Below are 22,243 nucleotides of genomic sequence, written 5' to 3' on the forward strand. Positions count from 1 at the left end.
CCTCAGAGGCAGAGGGGGGCTGAGAACTACAGGGGAGGAAAGACAGGGTGGAGGGACCCACGGAGCTGTGGGAGAGCCCAGATCCTGACAGGCCAGCTCAGGCAGGCTCTCACCACACCAAAGAGCCTGGGGCTGCAAAGAGCAAAAGGAGAGCAGGAGATCACACCTGAGTTCAGACTCCCTCTGCACAAGCGCGGGAAAGTTACCATCAACCCTGGGAGCCTCAGTTTCCCCATGGGTAAAACGGGAGTCAACCACATGCCACTCTGCTGGGTGATATGTAAGGGCAGAACCTGGCTCTGCTGAGTACTTGAGGCGTTGCCGCGTGTCCAGGCTCCCCTTCTTCTCTCCGAAACCGAGCGCAATGCACGTTTCCTTCGTTTGAAATGATCGTTGTTCTAGTTGCTTATCTCAATCCAGACTCTTATACAAATCATCTTCCTCCTTTCTTCATATTTGCAAAATAAATTTTTTAAAAATGGCCTACAGCTGCCAACGTTACTTTCTCAACAGAAAGACTAAACTGCCTATTAGGGGCGTGGGGGACTCACAAACACAGCTGTCTAGTTTTTCTGGTTGTAAGTTCATTTCCAAGCAGGGGAGACAATCAGGGGAACGCGGTTACTGAGGACGGGAGTCGGAGGCGCTGGGGTGGGAATGGGTGGGGAGACCCGGGCTCTGGGGTTGGGGCCGGGCAGGGAGAGGGAGAGGTCAGGCTGGGCCCCGCCGCCCCACCCACCCCCCGCACCAGCCCTGCCCTCGGCGCCAGCCTGTCCCGCAGATGGAGGACCCCGCCAGACGGAGCGGTCCAACTTGCCCTTCCTTGCGGAGGAGAAAGGGAAGTGATGTGGCCCGGGAGGGAGGTGGGAATGAGAAGGGGCGGGAGGAAGGAGGCGGCAGAGACCCGGAGTCGGTGTCGCCCCGCCCCGCCCGCCGCCCTCGGCCGCCTCCGCGGCGGGGCTGGGAGCCAGTGCGCGGGCCGAGCCGCCGCCGCCGCGATGCGCTCCGTGCTGCCGCTGCTCTGCGCCGGGGCCTGGCTCCTGGGCGCCCCCGCCTGCGGCGCCTCCGACCTGTCCGTGAGCCCCTTAGGTAGGAAAGGGGTTCCGGGGCCGGGCGGCCTCCTGGGGGCACCGCCGGAAGGGGGCCTCGCGGGTCCGAGACTCGAGGCTCGGGAGGACGGCGGGGCAGGGTGGGGAGGACGGCGAATAAGCCCCGGAGGAGCCGGGCAAGTCATTTCCCAGGTCCCAGACTCAGGGACTCTACGCGTCGGGATCCGGGAGGGGCGAACTGCGGTGGCGGTGGAGGTAGGGAGGGTCGGGAGGGGGTGCTTCTTGCTTGACCAGAGCAACAGGTGGGCTAGGTGTCCAGGATCCCACTTGCCCAGGCGGCTTCAGAGCATAGAAGCCCGCGGCCTCTTCTGCCCTCCACCCCTGACAACTGGGAAACGGGGGACTTTGATCTGCCCCTGACGGAGGCGAGCAGGGACTTTCCAGCTTCTAACTGCTTTCCCAGGACTGGGCACATAGGGGATCCCCACGGGTGCCTCAGAGCCCTTCTGTAAAATGGGCTGGACGGGCTATTGGGAGGAGAGACTACTCTGCAACAGCAGTTTTAGCCCCTGAAAACTGAGTGTTTGTTCCAAGGGCCTTTGGTGTAATCAAGCCGCAGGACTCCCCCGCTTTAGCCGGGTGGGCTGGGCCTGGTCCAGCTTCATGCTGCTGCTGTACCCCTTCTGCTGGGGCTCCCCGGGCCTCCCCAGGCTGAAAGCTGGCAGCTTACTCTCCCCCGCTGCCTCACTTCTTCCCTATTGCCACTCAGTCTCAGCCCAGCCCCCAAAGACTCTGGGCTCACAAGACCACCTGCCCCCCTCAGCCTGGGGACAGAAAAGAATAGCCAAAGAACAGCCTGGGACAGACGAAGTCACTGAGGCTGATGGCTCAGAATCCTGCCTTATTCCTCACCCACTTTTGTAGAAGAAAGCCCACCAGGCTTACAAACCTGGGAGGGTGCCCAGCTCCAGGTCAGTCCCAACCTAAGCTGCCCCCAAACAAGGGCTTTGCTTTACCATGGCAGTGTGGCCTGCATGATGGAGGACTGGTGCCGGAAGGCATCTTAGCTCCAGAGCACGGCTTGGCAAACTTTCTCTGTAAAGCTCCCAACAGGTAACTGTTTTAGGCTTTGTGGGCCATGCAGTCTCTGTAGCAACTACTTAACTCCTCACTGAAAGCAGCCATAGACAGTATGTAAATGAACGAGCACGGTTGTGTTCCCACAAACCTTTATTTATGGACCCAAATTTGAATTCAAATGATTTACAGGTGCTGCAAAATGTAAAATTTTTTTCTACCATTTAAAAGTGTGAAAAACATTTTTAGTTCGTGGGCTGGACAAAAACAGGCAGCAGGCCGTAGTTGGTGACCCCTGTTCTATATGCTCCCCACATGGTCTCTCAGATAGGGCAGACATAAAGATGTTTCTTCCAGAGATCACAATGAATTGAAATGGATCTTTCTGAGGTTGGGACGCAGGCGTCACCAGCAGATCCTTCTGGCCCTGCCCAAAGTCATCTCTGGGTTTTCCTTCCACATACCTCCAGCAAATGAGTAGTCCAGGGTTTTCACATCTGCTTGTGGCTTTTGAAACCTCCCAGAGTCAGACACTAGTCAGTTGTCCTAAACTCCATCCTGCCTCAAACCCTGGTCCTGAGGTGAGGTCTGTCTTCCTCTGAAGCCGCCAGGGAGCCATCAGCTTCCTCTGAAGCTACAGCAGGGCCCTTCACCAGGATCTGCAGTCCTCTGAACCGAGTCACCCCCACCCCGCAGAACGTGTGTTGGGGAAATGTGCATTTCTTTCCCAGGGGAAAAATGGCTTTGCTTGGTTTTTGGAACAGAAAACTTTGTGACCCACAAGGGAGATCTAAGTTCTATACAGCAGCAATCTTCAAACTGGGGGGTGTGGATCTGTGGGAGAGCACAAAGAAATTCCAAGAATAAGGGCACAGATCGGGAATCAGTTTCCACACCTTTTACTTCCAAATGTCCTCTTTGCTAAAACTGATCTGCCAGGAGAAAGTGCCTGAAGAAGTGGGGATCTTCCTCTCACTCATCCTGAATCTGAACCTGTGGGTATAAATGCATCAGAGGCAGCAGACAGAAAGACGAATGGTAACAAATCCTCTTCGAGTCTGTTGTCAGTTCTTCAAAGAAACTGAAATCAAAGGAGAGAAGACCTCACTGAGGTATCAGCTGATCCGGTCTTAGAAATAATGTTGAGCAATAGGGCGCCATGTGATTTGGGGCATAGGAAGGAGTGCAAGGAATTGAGTAACATTACTCTGAAGATTGCCTTCGTTGCCAGAAGCAATAAGCAATCCTGCTTATTTGAGCAGGATTCCTCAGGCCTTTGACTTATAAAAAAACCAAAGACCAGAATTAATACTGACCCATTCAACAAATAGGTAATATTCATCCATAAATATATAAATCCAGGGAGAGGGATAGTTAATAAAGTCCTGTTTATCTCATTAAGAGATGCATTTCCAATACAAGTTTACTTTTTATGTTTAACAATTACTTTTCATAATTTATAGTATATTTGAAATATTTCACTCAGTTGGGGTATTAATGATGATGCTTACTCAATCCAGAATACATTTTTTATAATATTCAGAGATGTGTGGGTCACAGGAAGTAAAAATAATTTAAAATTTATACTTTTTGTTGTTGCATAAAAGGATGCTAGGGTGATCAAGTTATAAACATATGCTCCCTTAGGATAAAATTCTGTGAGGTAGGGATGGAGATGGGGGTTCAAAGAGAAAAATAAACTACCGTGATCCTCCCTTATCCATGGGGATACGTTCTAAGACCCCTAGTGGATGCCTGAAACCGCGGATAGTACTGAGCCTGTATATACTATGTTTTCTACTGTACATACATACCTATGATAATGTATAACTTTTAAATTAGGCACAGTAAGAGATTAAAAACAATAAATAATAATAAAATAGAACAATTATAACAATATACCATAATAAAAGTTACCATACATCTTAGCAACCTCAGCATATGATTTTTTTCCTTTCTTTATTAAGTGGAGAACTTTCACCTTTTGGCTTAGAGGAAGCACTTTATGGCTTCTCTTTGGCATAGCTGAATTACCAGCATCACTACTCTTGAGCTTTGAGGCCATTACTAAGTAAGGTAAGGGTTACTTGAGTACAGCCACTGCTATACCGCAACAGTTGATCTAATAACTGAGACAGCTACAAAGTGGCTAACAGGTGGGTCGTGTCAACAGCATGGATATGCTGGACAAAGGGTTGATTCATGTCCTGGGTGGGATGGAGTGGGATGGCGAGAGATTGCATCACGCTACTCAGAATGGTGCACAATTTAAAACTTATGTTTATTTCTGGAATTTTCCATTTAATATTTTTGGACCATGGTTGACTGCAGGTAACTGAAACCATAGAAAGCAAAACTGTGGGTAAGGGGGCACTACTGTATGTAAAATACCCAATTCTTATAGAAGAGCTTGTTCATGTTATCACTGGTGGGTATCAAGTCATGATGGTATAGATTCCACTGGCTAGCTTTAAAAGAACGAAGTAACGGACTGTTTTAAAATGTCGATATGTACAATAAACTGGAATACGTCCTTTGCAGTTACTTAAATTTAACGTGAAATTTTTAGATAACTTAAATATGTACAAGTGGGGATATATCAGGGATCCACAAATGATTTTCCAGCCTGTTTTTGTAAGTAAAGTTTTATTGAAACACAGTCACACCCATTTGTTTTCACACTACAGTTGCAGAGTTGAGTAGTTGTGACAGAGACCATAGAGCCTGCGAAGTCTAAGATATTTACTATATGTCCCTTTAAGAAAAAATTTGCTGACCCTGGGGGTATATAGGTTTTTTAATTAACTTCCTATTGAAATATAACAACATACGAAAAAGTGCACAAATCATTAAATATGCATTTTGGTGAATTTCCACAATATAAACACACTTGTGTAACCAGCACCCAGATGAAGAAATAGAACATGACCGGTACCCAAGAAGCTCCTCTTGCCACCACTAAGGATAAGCACTATCCTGATTTTTAACACCGTAGGTTAATGGCATATCGTTTTTCAAAATTAATTTGGGTATCAAAGCAGTAAGAGTTTGAGGTTTTTTTGCATTCTACACTAGATAACACTATTTTTGGTGCTTTAAATTTAGCCTAGTTTCCTAAAATGCAAATCACTTCTAAAGTGCCCTTCTTTGGCTGTAGACTCAACTTTGCCACAAGGAACCCAGGCCTAATTGTTTTTTCTTTTTGCAGAGAAGTTTCACTTTAAGTCATGGATGGTGCAGGTCAGTGCTCAACTTCTTCTTTCTGAAGTTTTTCATTTCCCTAAGTTTCCTGTTATCAAACCAAACTGTGCCAGATTTGAGACAATGAAGAGGAATTTTCTAGCTCTGCCCCCCTGGGTCTTTCCAGAATTGGCCAAACACTGGGAAAGATTCAGTTAAGTAAACTCTTTCCAGACAGTGGTCCCCTGTGATGAAGGTGACTGGCAGCCTTCCAAGCACTAGGATTCATTTCCATATTATGTATTCAAATCACATTGTGTGCCGGCTGCAAAATCAGTTGGAGAACACTAGTGCATGTGCTTTTGAAAGATGGTGATTTTTGCCATAAACTTGACCCAGCACCAGCTGTGGTGTCCAGGGGGTGCCCACGCTTGGCCAGTCTCCTCACCAGGGCCTCTTGGACTGTTTGTTGGCTGACCTTCAGGCAGCTGCATGGGCTTCCTTCTGGCCACAGGTCCCTGGAGGCAGGGGTTGTGCTTTGTAACTTCCCGACTTTGACGGTGGAGACCCAGGACCGTGTCCCACCCACCAACACTGATTTGGCCTGAGAAGCAAACCTCTCTCCCTCCTCTTAGAAAACAAAACTATCTCGGTCTGGTGATCTGCATCCTGTTTCCGTGACTTATTGCTGATGTGTTTTGTTTTAGCACCAAAAGAAATACAGCTCAGAGGAGTACCACCACAGGCTACAGACGTTTGTCAGCAACTGGAGGAAGATAAATGCCCACAACACTGGGAACCACACATTCAGAAGTATTGTGGGGACGCCTTTTCTGCAGGCTTCTTGGCCGGCCCTCAGGAGGAGGGAGCATCTCAGATCTGGAAAGAAATCAATTACTGACCCGTTCTGATTAAAGGGCCCACTGGGGGCTTAGGGTGGAGAGAGCAGAAACCCAGGCTCTGAAGCCATTCTGGCTGACCTCAGATTCTGCCTCGGCTGTTATTCTCTGTGAGGCTCAAGGGGTTGTAAATTTAGGACAATGCTCGTACCCCTCGGAGTGGTCATGAAGTGTGCAGGAGACTATATAAAAGCCCCTGCCCCATTCCAGCCATCCGAGGGTCCAGCCTAGATGCTGAGCTCTGACCTTGGATGCTCTGGGGGCAGGGCCTCTTCAGAGATGTGCTCTGCACCCATGAGCAGCCTCTAGGGACATCTGCCTTCATTCTGCATCCGTTTCACTGGAAACACACACAGCATATAAGCCTAGGACTCAGAAATGATGGCAGTGTCAGCTAAGTTGGTAATATGGACAACAAGCATGAGCTGGAAGGAACCCTTGGTTTGAATCTCATTTCTGCCCAGTGCTAGCTGTGTGAGCCTGGGGAGAGTTAACATCCTGAAGTTTTACTCAGCTATAGAGTGGAGATGATAATGCTCCCCTCGCTGGGTTGTCATGGATGAGGTAGCAGGTGGGAAGGCACTTGGCGCAGGTGTAGTGGTTCCTTACCTGGATGTCCATCAGACTCCAGTGGACTATCTGAAAAATGGGCACCCAGGCCCCACCCCAACCCACTGCATCTGCATCTCTGGGTGCAGACCAGACATATGAACTGTTGAAAAGCTTCCCAGGCAATCCGGAAGCACAGTGAGGGTTGACCTTGGTGGATTGAATTATGTTACATTTAAAAATGTAAAGAAGTCAAGTTGCAGCAGCCTAAGTAGGATACAAGTAAACATAGGGTTTCATTATTTTTTGTTTCTTTATTAGTGATTTACAGAGCTCATCTTTTTTGTTGTTTTTCCCTTGTCTTTTTCAGTGGGACTGAACCAATTTTCAGCCATGAACTTTGCTGAATTAAAACACAAGTATCTTTGGTCAGAGCCTCAGGTAGGTGTTATTTATTGTGACCAAATCTACGTCTTTTCACTCAAACCTTTGGAATAAGCCCATAACTTGCCTGCTCTGCTTCTAGCCGGATGCAACCCCATCCCCACCTGTCGCTGGGGGTGTCCGCAGATCCTTGGGGGAGGCAGAGAGGTCAGCTCCCCGCAGCTCCTCAGTCCATACTCGTGGCCTCGACAATGTGGACCCCTACCCTAGGGTTGTCAGATAAAATACAGATGCTCAGTTAAAATTGAATTTGTGATGAACAACAAACAATACTTTTGCATAAGTATATCCTAAATATTGTACAGGACATACTTACACTAAAAAATTATTCATCATTTATCTGAAATTCAAATTTAACTGGATGAACTTATTTTTATTTGCTAAATCTAGCTACCCTGTCCTAACTGCCCAACCTGGGCTCTCAAAGGGACATGTCACTTGGCATTTGGCACTGACACACAGCGGGCAGGAGAGTTCAGACAGCTACAATCTTTCTCATTCTCTCTTGGTGATTCCATTTTAATCACACATTTTTTGTGTCAGAAAGAGTTTTTTTTCGCCACTGAAAAAATTATATTTGGTTCTTCCAGAATTGCTCAGCTACCAAAGGTAACTACCTTCGGGGTGCTGGTCCCTACCCACCCTCTGTGGACTGGCGGAAAAAAGGAAATTTTGTCTCACCAGTGAAAAATCAGGTATGCCTGGCAATCGCCAACCTTTCCCCAAAAACTAGCCACATTCTCAGGCAGTATACCATGAAGAAAAACTCAAAAAAACCCTAAAACCACAGCAAGTCTATCCCCAACTCTATTTCTTCATCATTACCTCTCCAGCTGCCTTCCTCTGAAAGGTGGGAAGATCATTATTTCTAAAGGCTGCTCTGGAGGATGAAAAAGTACTTCTTTCTTGGGCTGAAGTTTACTCATTCACCCACTACACACACCGCCCAGAGTTCCCCCTTGGTCCTGGGTCTTTCCTACAGAGTCACCAAAACATCATATTCAGAGGTTGGACACCAGGGCCCCATTCCTAGCGCCCATGCGTTTTCTCTTCCTGTCCTCTGTCCACCCCACAAGGCACCAGCCCTCCCTGGCTGGCTGCTTCCCTCTGGGGAGTTGTAGGCAGTCAGGGAATAGAATGAAACCCAGCATTTCAGACATGCTCTAGGCAAGAACAGGAGGCTGGCCCCTCAGTGGCCCTCTCCGGGGGGAAGAGCACCCCCTGCAGGGCACATGTACCCAGCAAGGCCAGTGGCCGTGCCTTCCCTGCACTCACAGAGCTGAGCACTGGCTGCTGGCTAGGGGGTCCCTACACATTTGGGGGTCCCAAACACTCTGTTTGGGAGAGTCTCGACCCTACCCGCTGCTGTGTATCCCCTCTGCCTGCTGTGGTCCCTGCCCTAGAAGGGACAGTGCAGTGGCCTTCTTCAGAAAGGTGCCAACCTCTCAACCCCAAGAAACACAAGATGAAGGTTTCCTGCCTGGAAACACTTGACTTTCCACTGAAATTCTCCCTGAGAAACACTTTCTCCTTTTCTTTGAAACCATGTGGCACAGATTACCTCCCAGGCTCGCTGGGTTCCTGGAGCCTGCCCAGTGATCTGGACGTTTAAACTGCACCCAGGAGCTGGCCCTCTCCTCCAGGACCCAGAGGCAGCTTCTAGGCCGTCTGAGAATCCCGTGACAATTCAAAGCAACAAGTATTAAGCGTGGAAGCCTGAACCTGCTCACCGTTTGGGCAGGTGGGAAGGGGAGGTCCTCCAAGAATGTACCAGGTCCTCATGTTAACTGTTCCCAGGCTGTCATGCAGGACTGGGTCATGGACGAAGGGCCAGAACAAGGTCTTACTCTCATAGGTGTGTGTGGTAGCTCACTGTGGCCACTGTGCAGTTACAGATAGAGTGACAGGATCAGCACTAACCCTCAGCTGCCCCATGAGGGTTTCTCATTTTTCATAAGAGGAGGAAACTCTGAGGGAAGGGGGCTTGCCCCGGGTCCAAGGGAAGCAGGTGACAGACAGGACTCCAAACCAGGTCTCTGCTCCAAGTCCAGTGCTCGTGGCTCGGCCCTGCTCTCCTCTTTCAGCACTGGCCAAACCCACCTCCTTGACCAGCCAGAGACCCTCTGACTAGGTCTTCCTCTCCCTGCTGAGGGAGGGATTTGAGAAGAGACTAGAGAGGAGGCCGGCTTGAGGGTGCTTTCCAGGGAGACAAGCACTGAGGACTAAATTAGGGCAATGAAGCAGGGACTCTTCAGAGACATTTCAGGAGTAGAAGATGGAAGATTGAACCAGAGAGGGGAGGAAAAGAGACAGAGGTGAGGCCTGAAAATTGGTAATAGCAACTACAGTGCTGAGCCCGTGGGGTAACTGCTTGATAGGCATGATCTTATCTGCCCCTGTAACGGCACTGTTGTTCCCATTTTACAAATGATGAAAGTGGGCCAGCACGGTGGTTAAGCTCACACATTCCGCTTTGGCCGGCCCGGGGTTCACTGGTTCAGATCCCAGGTGTGGACATGGCACTGCTTGGCAAGCATCCTACATACTGTGGCAGGGGTCCCACATATAAAGGAGAGGAAGACGGACATGGATGTTAGCTCAGGGCCAGTCTTCCTCAGCAAAAAGAAGAGGATTGGCAGCAGATGTTAGCTCAGGGCTAATCTTCCTTAAAAAACAAACCAAAAAAAGATGAAATTGAGGTTTCGAGAGGGGAGGTAACTTTCCCAGGTCACCTAGCTGGTGTGTGGCAGAGCTATAATTTGAACCAGGTAGGCTCTGGTGCCCAACTCCCAGCCCTCATGTTGCTCTAAGGTTCTGTAAGTAAGGAGGCCAGGCAGTGGCAATGATTGTGGTAGAAGATGGTGAGATGGATGGATGAGGCAGGACCTGCAGAGGGTGAGGTGTCTGGGGCATCTTAGGTGGGGTTGTCTGGGAGACAAGGATGTCTGGACCTGGGTGGAGGTCAGGGGTAAGGTAGGGTTTGGGTAGCTGTTGGTTTAATAGGACTGTGAGTGGGATGAGATTGGAGGTGGAAAGATGAGAGAGAAAGTTCTAGAAACAAGACTTTGGTGAGTCCTGCTGAGAAACAGTGGGAAGAAGAGGAGCCCACGTAAGATTCAGAAGTAGAAGGAAATCCAGAAAACCATAGAATGGAATCAGGAGGGGCTCCGGCCCTTGAAGGACGGTAGGGATTGGTCAACGAGAGGCCAGAATCGGGAGTCCACAGGTGCCGGTCAGTGGTGGCTGCTCCTGCTCCTGTGCAAGCCCCAGTCACCTCATTAGTAACATGGGGAGAAGAAGGCCAGCCTCACAGGGCTTGTGTGGGTCAGAGTGGACAGATATGGATCAGGGCTTTGTAAACTAAAGGCATCTGGAGCCCGGGGGTTCTCACTGGGGCTGTCTCAAGGTTCCCCGATTACTGACTCCCCTCCTCCATGGCCTCTCTAGGGTGGCTGTGGCAGTTGCTGGACCTTCTCCACCACAGGGGCCCTGGAGTCTGCGGTCGCCATCGCAAGTGGGAAGCTGCTCTCTTTGGTAAGCACTGGGCCACAGGGCTGGGGGAGGGGCCACCTCCTGCAGGCTCATAGCTTTGCCCGGAGCCCTGACAGGGAGGGCCCCTGCGTGGGCCTTGGGCTCCTTTAGGGCTTTAGCTAACCATTTCAGTTGGACTTCAAGCGTCCTAACCTTGTGGACATTTCGCATGTCAATTGAGGCTTTTCCTAGAAAGGAATGAGGCTTATAGAGGAAACAGCCCAAGGGCTCATTCCTAGGGGGATCTGAGTGTTCCTCAGTTTGGGAACCTGGGGCCTTTGGAAAGCAGAGCATGCGTGGGAGCCAGCCCTCTAGGAGCTGTGCCGCTTCCCAGGCTGCCTCCCTCATCTTCATGGAGGGAAGAGCCAGGGACCTGTGTGTTCAACCCCTGCCCCCCGAGAGTGAGGGGTGACAAGTAGGCGCCCAGCCCCTGCCTCCTGTGTGGGGATGAGGGAGAGAAGAGGGCAGGGTTGGCAATGGCTGTGAGGTCCCAGGTTGGGGAAAGGTGGAGCAACGTCTCTGGCTAGGCCTGTCCCCACCCCTTCCCATACACCACCCCCGTGCATAGCTGGTCACCCATGACCACACACATGTGCATAGCTTTAGGGCAGCGCTGGGACAAGCAGGGCCCACCTATGCCCTCTCACCTGTCTGCTTGATTTCTGAGCCCTCCTGACAGGTGCTGCTGGGCTGGGACTTCAGAGTATACAGAGATGGTCCCTCCCAGGGGCTTATAATCTGGTCATCTTGACCCAGAGCTGATGGGGCCACAGGTGTGGATCAGCAAAGCAGGCTCTGCACCTGGTGCCAAAGCCTCTGGGGCTCTCAGCTTTCAGCTCACCAGGTTTGTGTTCATTTCTCTAGGCAGAACAGCAACTGGTGGACTGTGCCCAGAACTTCAACAATCACGGCTGCCAAGGGTACGTCCCTGACCAGGAGGGGCCCGAAGCCCCTTCTCCTTTCCCATTGATCGCTTCTTTTGGATCTAGTATGTGCCAGCTGCAGCCACAAACAGCTTCATCCACTGCCCTGGGTAGTAGCAAAATGGTCCCCATTTTATGGAGGAGGAAGGTCACCTCACATGCCCAAGGTCCCTCAGCCAGAACGGGGCAGAGCTGTAAGCTGAGCTCGGACTGTCTGGTCCTAAAATCCCTCCTCTTTCCATAGTGTCACCCGGCTCTCTCCCCACAGCATGGCTGGCCTCATCAGCCACCAAGGCCTCTGGGCAAGTGGCCAAAAGAATTAATAGAGTGAGAAACACATCATCTTCCAAAACCAAGATCCACATAACAGATGTTGGATTGGCCTTGCTACAAGCTCTCTAAAGTTCTAACTGGCCCAGCTTGGCAGGCCACGGGAAGGAGCTTCTCTGTAATTGTGGCTAAGTGTTTGTGCACAAAGGCTGTATCTTTCCTGGGCCTGCTTTCCTGGCTTATTCTTAAAACGGGTTGTTAGGGACTTGCTCACATTTGTACAGTGTCTCTAGCCCTCTATCTAGCCCTTGTCTCATTCTCTACATATGCAGTGCTCTGAGACGCTTCCGTGGGCTCAGCAGCTTTCCCAGCACATATATGGGTAAAGCCAGGCCCTTCGTGCTGCCCTGGAGCAAGCTTCCAGCCTTGCCTCCCCTCGCCTATCTGTGGCCCATCCCTCTCCCAGCCCCAGCCCCAAGGCCCTTGCCCCTCCTCCTCTGGCATCGTGGCCCTGGGAAGGCCTCGTGGTCCACCTGCTCCCACAGGGGCCAGCATGAGGGCCTCCTGCTGAGAGCTGTGTTCGGCGGAGTCCGTGGGCGTCAGGGGTGAAGTCACGGCCTAGTTACTGATCCACCGTCCTGTTCAGCCTCACCTCTCACCTCATTTTTGGTCTCTTTCCTCTCTGCAGCTTACAAATACTGCCCATAACAAGAGTCTGAAAGAGGACTGTGGGGCCCCACCATTTTTCAAAGGGGTCTGTTTCTTTGGTTTATTTCATTTTTTCATTCATTCAACAAATATGACTGAGCACCTGCTACGTATCTAGGCACTGGGGATGCGGCAGCCAACAGAACACAAGGAGCTGACCTTCTGATAAACAAATGTGCCATAAGTCAGGTGGTGACAAATGCTCCGGGAAAAAAACAAGGGGTGGGTTGGGGATTGCTGGGGAGCTGTGGCCGGAGAGCTGTGGCTGGGTTTTTGTTTACTCTGGCAGGCAGCACAATGTAGAAAAAGATCCACCTTTAGACCCCATCCTGGTTATAGCTATGTGGCTCTGGGCAAATTGTTCAGCCTTTTTGAGCCCCAAGAAATAACAGCGTCTACTACGCGGGGTTGCTATGAGGGGTCAGGCCATCCAGTCAGAGGCTGCCCAGGTGAGGACGCAGGGGCGTGGCCATGGTAATGATGGTGAGCTGGGTTGGTCCCATCAGCCATCCTGCGGGATTGCCTGCTCTTCCTGACAGAGACAGGCCTGGCTTCGAGGGATCTCTATCCCACCGAAGCACATGTAGCTGGACCTTGGACTCCAGCAGCCTCTCCTGAGTCTGTTGAGCTTTATCCTGAAGCCAGTCAAATGGGGTGACATTGCTAACCCCTGTGAGACCTCCTCTGCCGCTGGGCGATGCCCCGACCAGACCTCCCTGCCCTACAGGCCCCACCCCCACCAGGACCAGTCCCAGGTGGGCACATCTGTGTGTGCTTCTTGCAGGGGTCTCCCCAGCCAGGCCTTCGAGTACATCCGATACAACAAGGGCATCATGGGTGAAGACACCTACCCCTATAAGGGCCAGGTAATTCTGGGCAGCCTCATCTCCATCTTCTTGTGTGGCGGTGCTCCTCATCTCCACTCCTACCCCAGCCTCCGAAATGTCCCTTCTGTCCTCACCTCCCTTGAGGACTGCCCCCTGCTGCTAGAATTCTGAGAATTGTCTACACTCTTCAAGTTCGTTCCTTCACCTCCTCTGCTTGCCTGAGCCCACAGCTCTCACCAAATCCTGGGACCTCTGACCGCCCTCTCTGTGGCAGCACCATCACTCTCTCCTCCTCACCATCTCTCCCACACCTCACACTGCGCTGCTGTCTTTCTTCCCAGCTCCTCCTTCCTCCTGCCACGAGTGCACCGGAGCACCATCCTCTGGCTTCTTCCCTTCCCGTCCGTCAGCATCTCCAGCCATGCAGTCAGCCTCATGCTGACACCACTCTCCAAGGCCCACACCTACTTTGTCCAAGGCCTGCTGAACATGCCAGGGGCCTCCCCTGCCATCACCTCAGCCCAGCCTGTCCACTGTTAAGCACCTCGTCTCCCCCCAAACCTGTGGCTCCTCCTATATTTCCCCTCTCAGTGATGAGCCTCCCTTAAAACCTGTTGGTCACCAGGGGTCTGTTCTGAGGGCGGTCCCTCCACCCACACCTTCACTTCAGTCAGCCTTCTGACCATCGTAGGCCTTCTCACGTCTGCTCCTTTGGTCTATCTTATGTCTCTGCCCCTACTCAGACCTTAGCCTCTCTTCATCCTAGATCACTAAGGGTGGCCTCTCCTTGGACCACTCTCCACTCAGGGGCTGCCAGAGTGGCCTCTCAGACCCAGCTCTGACCACACGGTTCCTTGTTCAGAACTCTTCAAAGGCTCCTCAGGACCTGCAAGATAAAGCCCAGACTCTTTGGCCTGCCCTTCAAGGCCTACCCCACCCCGACCCAAACCAGTCTTTCCCATCTTATCTCCCTTTATTCTCCCCCGGTAAACATTATGCTCCCAATGAACCACTTGCTGGTTCCTAAACACCAGGTCCTGCCTCTCCTCTCAACCTGACCGTCTCTCCCATCTCAGAAGGGCTTGCCCTTCCCTCCATGTGACCTACCTCTGCACCTGCCTCTTGTCAGTGAAGTTCTCTGGACTAAGACTAGCCTTGCCTTCCCCTGCCATGCAGGCTCTTACTTGGCTCCATTTCTTGGCAAGTTTCTTGGACTGGGTTAGGCCCCTTCCTTGGGCTTCCACTAAGTTCCATGTAAGCCCACCTTGGCCAAAGCCAGCACAGGACTGTCTCCTGTCACTAGACTGTGAGCTTCTTGAGGACAAGGATGCCTCTAATTCTCTCTTAAGTCACCGCATCAACCAGGCCCTGGCACATGTAGCTTTTGCTTCGTAAATGCTATCAAACAGCATGGGGGAGGCCTGAAGTCTCAGCCTGGGGCCAAGCATCCCTAACCTTATTCTGTGCCCTTTGCCACCCTGAACAGGATGGTGACTGCAAGTTCCAGCCTAATAAGGCCATTGCTTTTGTCAAGGATGTAGCCAACATCACACTCGTGAGTACTGGATCCTTCTCTCGGATGGGGAGTGTGTTCTGATAAGGAGTCCAGCCTCCACGGCTGTCAGGTGGCCAATGGTCTCAGCAGGGCAGCCTTTCCTGGGAGCATATCACTTCTAAGTGTTGATCATCACTGAATCTCAGTAACCATGATGGCAGCATGGTGGAAGACAGGAGGGAAAGAGCATGAGATGGGCAGTCAGACGCTCTGATTCTGACCCAGGTCTGCACGAGTCTTCATTCTTGTATTACACTCTTGTTGTCTGTAAAATGCAAGCCATAATCCCCATCCTGCAAAAGAGGGTATAGGTGTGTATGTGATGTCAGCGTATGCGTGTTAGAGATGGAATGTGAATTCATTGAGTATGAACATAGGTCGGTCAGGACAAGTCAGCTTATGCTGCAGTGACAGACAACTCCAAAATCTGAATGGAACAAAACAAAGTTTGTGTCTCACTCATGTGACATGTCCCTTGGCTTAGGTGGAGCTGTGCTCTGTGTCGTTGGCTTCACTCTAGGACGCAGGTGGAAGGAAAGAGAGTGGTAAACTACGACTGGCTCTTAAAGCCAAAACAAATTACACAGTCAACACTCTGAAACTCAAGTGGATGGGGACATGCAGTCATACCCCGTTTCTCTGAGAGAGATCTGGAACAAGTATGAACAGCCCTTGTGACTCCAGTGTGTGTGTATTTGCAAGTGCGGGAGAATGTGTGTAAAGATTGAAAGAATATCTCCCCGGGTATGTGTAACTGGAGTATGTGAAAGCATAAGTCTAAGCAGGAATTCCCACAAATGTCTGCATAAATCACAAGCATGATGTCTGAGTAATAACTGTGGCCACCATTTAATTGAAGCACGTGCCAAGCTGTCAGCAACAGTAATGACAGTTTAAGGAGTATTTACAGGCACTACACCAACCACTTAACATGTATTATCTCTTTTAGACTCAAGACAACCCTAGAAGATAAATGTCATTATTACCTTGATTTTATAGATGAGGAAACAGGTTCAGAGTGGTTAAGTAACTCGCCCAAGGCCACAGAGCTAGGAAGAAGAAGCTGGGTTTGAACTGAGATCATGTTATTCCAAAATCTACACCCTGTAATAGGGATGTTTCTGACTAGCATGACTCTATCTTCAGAAAATAGCCAGTTTCTCTTAGACATACCCACCAAGGGCTGACCTGCAGTGGGCCATTTGTATCCCACTAAGAGCTGAATTGGGGGCTCAGAGGTATCCCTTTTGCCTGGTCGCCAGGAGAGCCTTGTCTCTGACACCTGTGGGGCCCTGAAGAGCAGCCCAGAACCAATGTCCAGCCCTCCTTGATGGGATGGCCATGGGAGTGGCTGCCCCACTGCAGTGCTCACCTTCTGGGTAGGCAGATGCCCATGCCTTCCTTGTCTCCATCTGCTGTGGCCTGTTTGGGCTCACAAGGCCTTTTCTGAACATGGGGAAGGAAGCCGCTTGCTTGACAAGCAGCTGTTCACTTTCTGCAGCTGGGTCTCTGCCCACCCCTCCAGGGAGGCAGGACTGAAGGAGGGCTGGGTGCCCTGCACCCCCGCATCCCCTGCCCTTCAGCAGAACCCTGGCCTCCGCTCGCTCTCATCTCAACTCCCTAGGGTCTGCACCAGGGGAATGCCCTCCTTAGCTCACTCTAACCCAGTGCTTCCCAACCGGGACACCTAAAAAATCCTGATGCCTGGGACCCACCGCAGAGACACCAATGTAGTTGTCTGGGGTGCAGCCTGGGCATTGGGATTTTTTAAAGCTCCCCAGGTGGTTCCAACTGCTGCTCTCACCTGGTCTCCGCTGCTCTGTCCCAAAGCTGCAGCCTCTAGGAGGCCTCTGACTCCCTCCCACCTGCCTTCCCCAGCTAAAGGGGGCAGGTCCTCCTTGGGCACTCAACCCTTTGCTGGGTCTTCGTGTTTCCACCACCATCTGGGCCTTATCTGCTCATGGACTGCTAACCCCTGTGTTCTACCAAAAAGCTCTTAGGACTGGCTTTGTGGGTGCAGGGGGTTCTGGGGCGGGGAGAGTCACCTTTGTCTCTGCACCCATTGGAGCACCTGGCTCATGAGAGGACCTTAGCGAATACTTGTGAGTGACCAAATAAGTGGGTCTACACTGCTTCCGTGGTCCCTATCCCAAAGGGTGCAGGACTCTTTAGGAGCAGTGAGGTGAACAGAGACGACCGAACAGACCAGCTGAGCGAAGGGGAGGGAGGTCACAGGGGAGCCAGGGTTTGGGAGGAGGGACCTGTAAGCCAAATGAAAAACCCAAAGGATCCTGGACATTCAGGCATAAGAGGGTGGGGGCCCTGCCATGCCAACCCGCAACATCCAGTGCCCAGTTGTGCTGTGAAGAGGGGCAGCCCGCCCCTTGGTAGCTGCCTTCAGGTCTAAAGCAGCCTCCTCTTCCCTTCCCTTCCTTCCTACTGGACATCTACATCTCTCTTGGCCTCTGTCCTACCTTGGGGCAAAGGGTGATTTTTTGAAAGTAGAGTGGGGGAGATGATGTGTGTTCGTCTGTCAGTCCTTCTGTCTATCCACAGAATGATGAGAAGGCAATGGTGGAGGCGGTGGCCTTGTACAACCCTGTGAGCTTTGCCTTCGAGGTGACTGAAGACTTTATGATGTACAGAAAGGGCATCTACTCCAGGTGAGCTGGGGTCCTAGCAGCCTGCATGGAAAGACGCATGAGATTCAGGCTCAGCCAGGACTCCTGGTCTGACCATTTCTCAATACCTACCACGTGTGCTGGCATCTTACATATTCCCCCAGTTCATCCTCCTGCCGCCCTGAGGGTCAGAAACCACGGTCTCTGATGAAGAGAGGTCAGGTGCAGGTCACATGGCTAGTTAGGGCTAGGCCCAACATTTGAGCCTCTTCCTCAACAGAAGAGCTGCCTCCAGTTACAAAAACCCATGTGCAAAAATTTGAAGATGTGAAATAGGGAAGAGAAAGTAGCTGCTCTCAGATACCAGAACCCTGTGCTGCAAGCTTCACCACAGGGTTCTTCAGAAAACCCACTCTCCTGAGCATATCTAATATGGGGTTCAGCTCATCCTCGCCTCTTGCCTGTTTTGCAACATGAGTGAGTTCAACTGTCTCCCCAGCCACTTCCAGCAGCTGCCCGGCATGTCCTTCATAGTCTCCTCGTCTTCTGCCCACTCCTAAAATGCTGGTGTTCTCCAGGGCTTAATCCTCAGCCCTCTTCCCTCTTCTCAGACATTCCTTGAACTCCATGGCCAACTGTTTGCTGAGAACTTCCAAGTCTCCATCCATCAGGCTGGTCTCTGCCAAGCATTAGACCCGTAGATCCAAGGGCCTCCCTGCCATCTTCAAGCCAGGTGGCCCATAGAACCTCAGGTCCTGTGTTTCCTCCTCATCTTCAGGTTCTGCCCCGTTAACATGGCTCAGAAATGTGCTCTCTGCTCCCTCCCCATGTCTCTGCCCTCGCCCACCATTGCTCTCCTGCAGCCACTTCCTTACCGGTTTGTCCTTATGCTCCCACCACTGGCCGATCCTCCACTCAGAGCCAGAGTCAGCCTTCTGGAACACTCCTCTTGCCATGCCAACTTTTACATACTCCAGTTTTTCTCCATTGTCCAGTGTCTTAGCTTGACTAGGGGGGGACCCTCTGACCTGGTCCTTCTTTTTCCTCCAAGCTCATCTCCCATCAAAACCACCCCCAACCTCCCCATTTCACCCTGTGCCCCTGCCCTAGCCGCACTGAAGGATTTGTAGTTTCATGCTGTCCCCTGCCTTCGCAGGGAAGCCTTCCTTGACCCCACCGCACCCATCCCCATGGAGCTGGATCCCCTCCTCAGGGCTCCCCTCAGCCTCCCACTGTCACAGCCCTCAGTCCACTGTATAGAAGGAACCTCTTTGCCAGTCTGCTCCCTGCCAAACGAAGCTTCCTCAGGGCAGGAGCAGAGTTTTGCATGTTGCTGGTGTGCCCGGCACCTTTCCCAGGCCTGGCGCTTAGCAATAACTCAGTTACACATCAGCTGAATTAATACACAGCCATTGCTGTTTTTCCTCTTGAATTTCTTGGAATTTCTTAATGGAAACTAGTTCACTATCATAAATAGAAGGCCTGTTTATTTGCCCTAAATACCAGTAATCTTAAATACAGTGGCAACACAGAGTGCTATGTGACACTCTAACTGGATGCTGTTGCATGCAGAGTGTGCAGCAGGAAGGCTGCTCTGTCCTTGTCATGAAAGAGGCATCAGAAAGTGTCCGGTGGTAGAGTGGGGCTAGCACCACGCGAGGGCTCTCTCCTTTGGGTGAGCAGAACCGAAAGAACTAGAGAGAATACTGCTCTTGCACTGTGATTAAACGAGAGCTAATTCACCACCTTCAATGCCTCCCAGGCCCCCCTGGGGAAACATTGCTCTAAAGCGCTCGGGTTGTTGGATGTGATTGAGTCATTGCTTTTATCCTTCCCATATTTTCAAACCTTTTTTATTTTCGTTTTCCAGTACTTCCTGTCATAAAACTCCAGATAAAGTAAACCACGCAGTACTGGCTGTTGGGTATGGAGAAGAAAATGGGATACCCTACTGGATCGTGAAAAACTCTTGGGGTCCCCACTGGGGCATGAACGGGTAAGCAGCTCCCAGGTCCCATGTGCTGGGAGGGGGTGTGATTGCTCATGTCTGGGGGCCCTGGAGGGGGTCTCCTCCACCTCAAATACATGGCTTCTGAGAAGGAGCTGGTCATCTGAGCCCTAGTCCAGGCCAGGGGAAGGGAGCGTGAGAACGTAACCCCCACACGCCCAACACCCCGCTAGCAACCCCTCTCCTATTCATGACCCCAGATCTTAACAATTCTGTGTTTTGAACAGGAGTCCATTTGGCTCCGTAGGATCTGTGACCACCGCTAGGAAAACAGTTCGTAACACAGAACCTGGTAGAACTAAGCCAGCATCTGGGAGGGTCCATTTGTGAGAAATCAAGGCAACAAATTTACCCCTGATGCTTGGCAGCTCCTCCTTCTAGGAGAAGGAGGCTGGAATCAGGGGTCCTGGGTATGTATGTTGATGTGACTTTGTGTCTCTCCTGTCGGACTCCATGTCCTGATCCAAAAAGGAGAGATTTGTTACCACAGGGGGCCCGGTAATGATTAAATAACTACATGAGGGCCAAGCAGGGCTAGGAAGCAGCCGGAGGTAAATTCTGGGGAGAAGTGAGTTATGGATAGAATAAAGAAGGGAGTTCATTTGATGGCCAAGGGGAGTTCCAGAGGAGAAATTATTCACCAAGTCAGGTCAGTGATTTCCTGGTAATAAAATAAGCCCAATGCTACTGTTTTATGAATAAATTCAGAGAGCCTAATCTCTGGAGTCAGATCTTGGTGAGCAACAAAACATTCCAGAAAGGTCTATGGCGAGGAAGCCCCCAGCCAGGGCCTCAGCTTGTTCTCTCTGCCCAGGTACTTCCTCATTGAGCGTGGGAAGAACATGTGTGGTCTGGCCGCCTGTGCCTCCTACCCCATCCCTCTGGTGTGAGCCAGGATGGCAGCAGCGACTGGTTGGTGGAGAGAGGGAGGAGCAGGCAGCCTGGCCATTGGTGGAAGTCCTGCCCTGGAGGAAGTGGGGGGATAGACTCAGGAACCCCTCACTTTGCATCCTCACCCCCGTGCTGTGTCCAGAAATCTAAAGAAAATTAGGAAGAAGAATTCCACCAAGCAACAAGCCCACCCACACCTTCTGATGCAAAGGATCACCAGCCTTGTGCCTTTTAAGCATGATTTTTAACTGACTCAAACCCACATGGACCAAGAATATTCTTTCCTTCCTGAAGGGCTACTTTTCACATTTGGAGAGTACTGTCTTTTCTGTGGTCTTTATTCAATAAACATTCAGTGAGCACCTCCCTGGGCCAGGCCTGTGCTGTGTGCTGGGACCAGACGTGACACAGACCTGGGTCTGCCCTCCAGGCTCAGGTCTCCTAAGAGGGAGCAGTTGCCCAGGTCTCTGGCTGGGAGGATGGTATGGCTGCTGGTGTCACTGTCCACCAGGTGGGGGACCCAGGGGGAAAACTAGGTTTAATTTGAGATCGTGACCATTGTCCCCGGATGAGGAGATGGGGAGCGAGGAGGAGACATGCCAAGCTCAGGCAGAGCCAGGATTCAAACCCGCGACATGAGCCTGGAAACATGTACTTCACCACGTGGCCTCCCCACGTTCCTACCCCTACTCAAATGCTGGCCCTCTGCCTGGGACTACCCCCCTCCATCCCTTCCTCACTGACCCCTTCCTTTAACATGCCTGATGCTCCTGCCATCTTCACACCATCACTTCCCTTTTGAGAAATCTCGGTCTCCTTCCAGAGGGTGGCTGTGGAGTTGCTGCTGCTTCCTGATGCCTCCTGGCTCTGGGGAGCAGGGTCTGCAGGACGAGTTGGGGCCCTGCTCTCTGTCCTACAGTTCATACACTTCCTCAATAAGAAAAGCTTTCAAGTCATTTGGGCCCCCTGGAGAGCTAATGGCTTGAGAATATTTGAAAAAATACGTTATTTTCATGACAAGACTTATTTAGAGAATGCAAGTGTGGTTTAATCTATTAGAAAATGGTAAGAATGGCAAGACAAAAAACAATCATCTTAATAGACTTAACAGTAATTGGATGAAATTCATTGCCTATTCTAGATTTTGTCAAAACTAACATGAAATGATAGCATAATTCCCTAACACGATGCAGATTCCCAAACCCACAGTCAGGGGTATAAAAGGAGTTCCATTAAAGGCAGACATGTGACACACAGGCCCAAGGGCAGCACTGTGGCCTAACATCGGTCTGGAAGGTCTGGCCACTGTGTTAAAGGAATAAACTAAATTATATTTGCAGACAGAATGATAATGCGGCTAAAAACATTCAAGAGGATCCACGTTAAAAACTCAGAACTAAAGAAGGGGTTCAGAAAGTAGCTGGTTACCAGATAGACACAAAAAATGAAAATCTTACAACAAAACTCAGAGGAAAAATACTTTACACTGTAGCAACACAACTAGTCACTAGGACTAACCACCAAAAAAAAGTCCTATTTGAAGAAAATGGTTAAATTACTAAAAACCATGAAGGAACACTTCAATTGATCAAGAAGTCTACCATATTCTTGAATCGAAAGATTAACGTAAATAAGTTGATTCTTGCCCAAAATAAAAATACAGTTTTGGTACATTTCCAAATAAAATCCCAATGCAATTTTTTGATACTTT

General features: G+C 50.7%; 1 protein-coding gene across 2 annotated transcripts; it reads left to right on the plus strand.

The window, feature by feature from the left end:
- Positions 1-718: 718 nt before the first annotated feature.
- CTSH (cathepsin H) lies at positions 719-20,896 on the plus strand. 2 transcript variants are annotated; one of them, XM_044763733.2, is made up of 13 exons: positions 3,066-3,238; positions 4,094-4,202; positions 5,335-5,366; positions 6,014-6,119; positions 7,125-7,195; positions 7,789-7,893; positions 10,646-10,732; positions 11,594-11,649; positions 13,415-13,496; positions 14,944-15,012; positions 17,569-17,675; positions 19,504-19,629; positions 20,456-20,896. In XM_044763733.2, exons 3-13 carry the CDS (start codon positions 5,358-5,360, stop codon positions 20,529-20,531), a joined length of 894 nt encoding a protein of 297 aa, XP_044619668.1. In that variant the 5' UTR covers positions 3,066-3,238; positions 4,094-4,202; positions 5,335-5,357; the 3' UTR covers positions 20,532-20,896. The 2 variants fall into 2 exon arrangements, with proteins under 2 accessions (XP_044619664.2, XP_044619668.1); XM_044763729.2 differs by lacking the exons at positions 3,066-3,238; positions 4,094-4,202 and adding an exon at positions 719-1,089.
- The last annotated feature ends 1,347 nt before the right edge of the window (positions 20,897-22,243 follow it).

This window comes from Equus asinus, chromosome 2, assembly GCF_041296235.1.
Source record: "Equus asinus isolate D_3611 breed Donkey chromosome 2, EquAss-T2T_v2, whole genome shotgun sequence".
NCBI lineage: Eukaryota > Metazoa > Chordata > Mammalia > Perissodactyla > Equidae > Equus > Equus asinus.

Coding starts and splice junctions, on each gene's coding strand:
- CTSH (XM_044763729.2), top strand. CDS start 846: ATGTGGCCCGGGAGGGAGGTGGGAATGAGAAGGGGCGGGAGGAAGGAG. Junction 1,090..5,334: donor CCTGTCCGTGAGCCCCTTAG/GTAGGAAAGGGG, acceptor TTCTTTTTGCAG/AGAAGTTTCACTTTAAGTCA. Junction 6,120..7,124: donor TGGGAACCACACATTCAGAA/GTATTGTGGGGA, acceptor TGTCTTTTTCAG/TGGGACTGAACCAATTTTCA.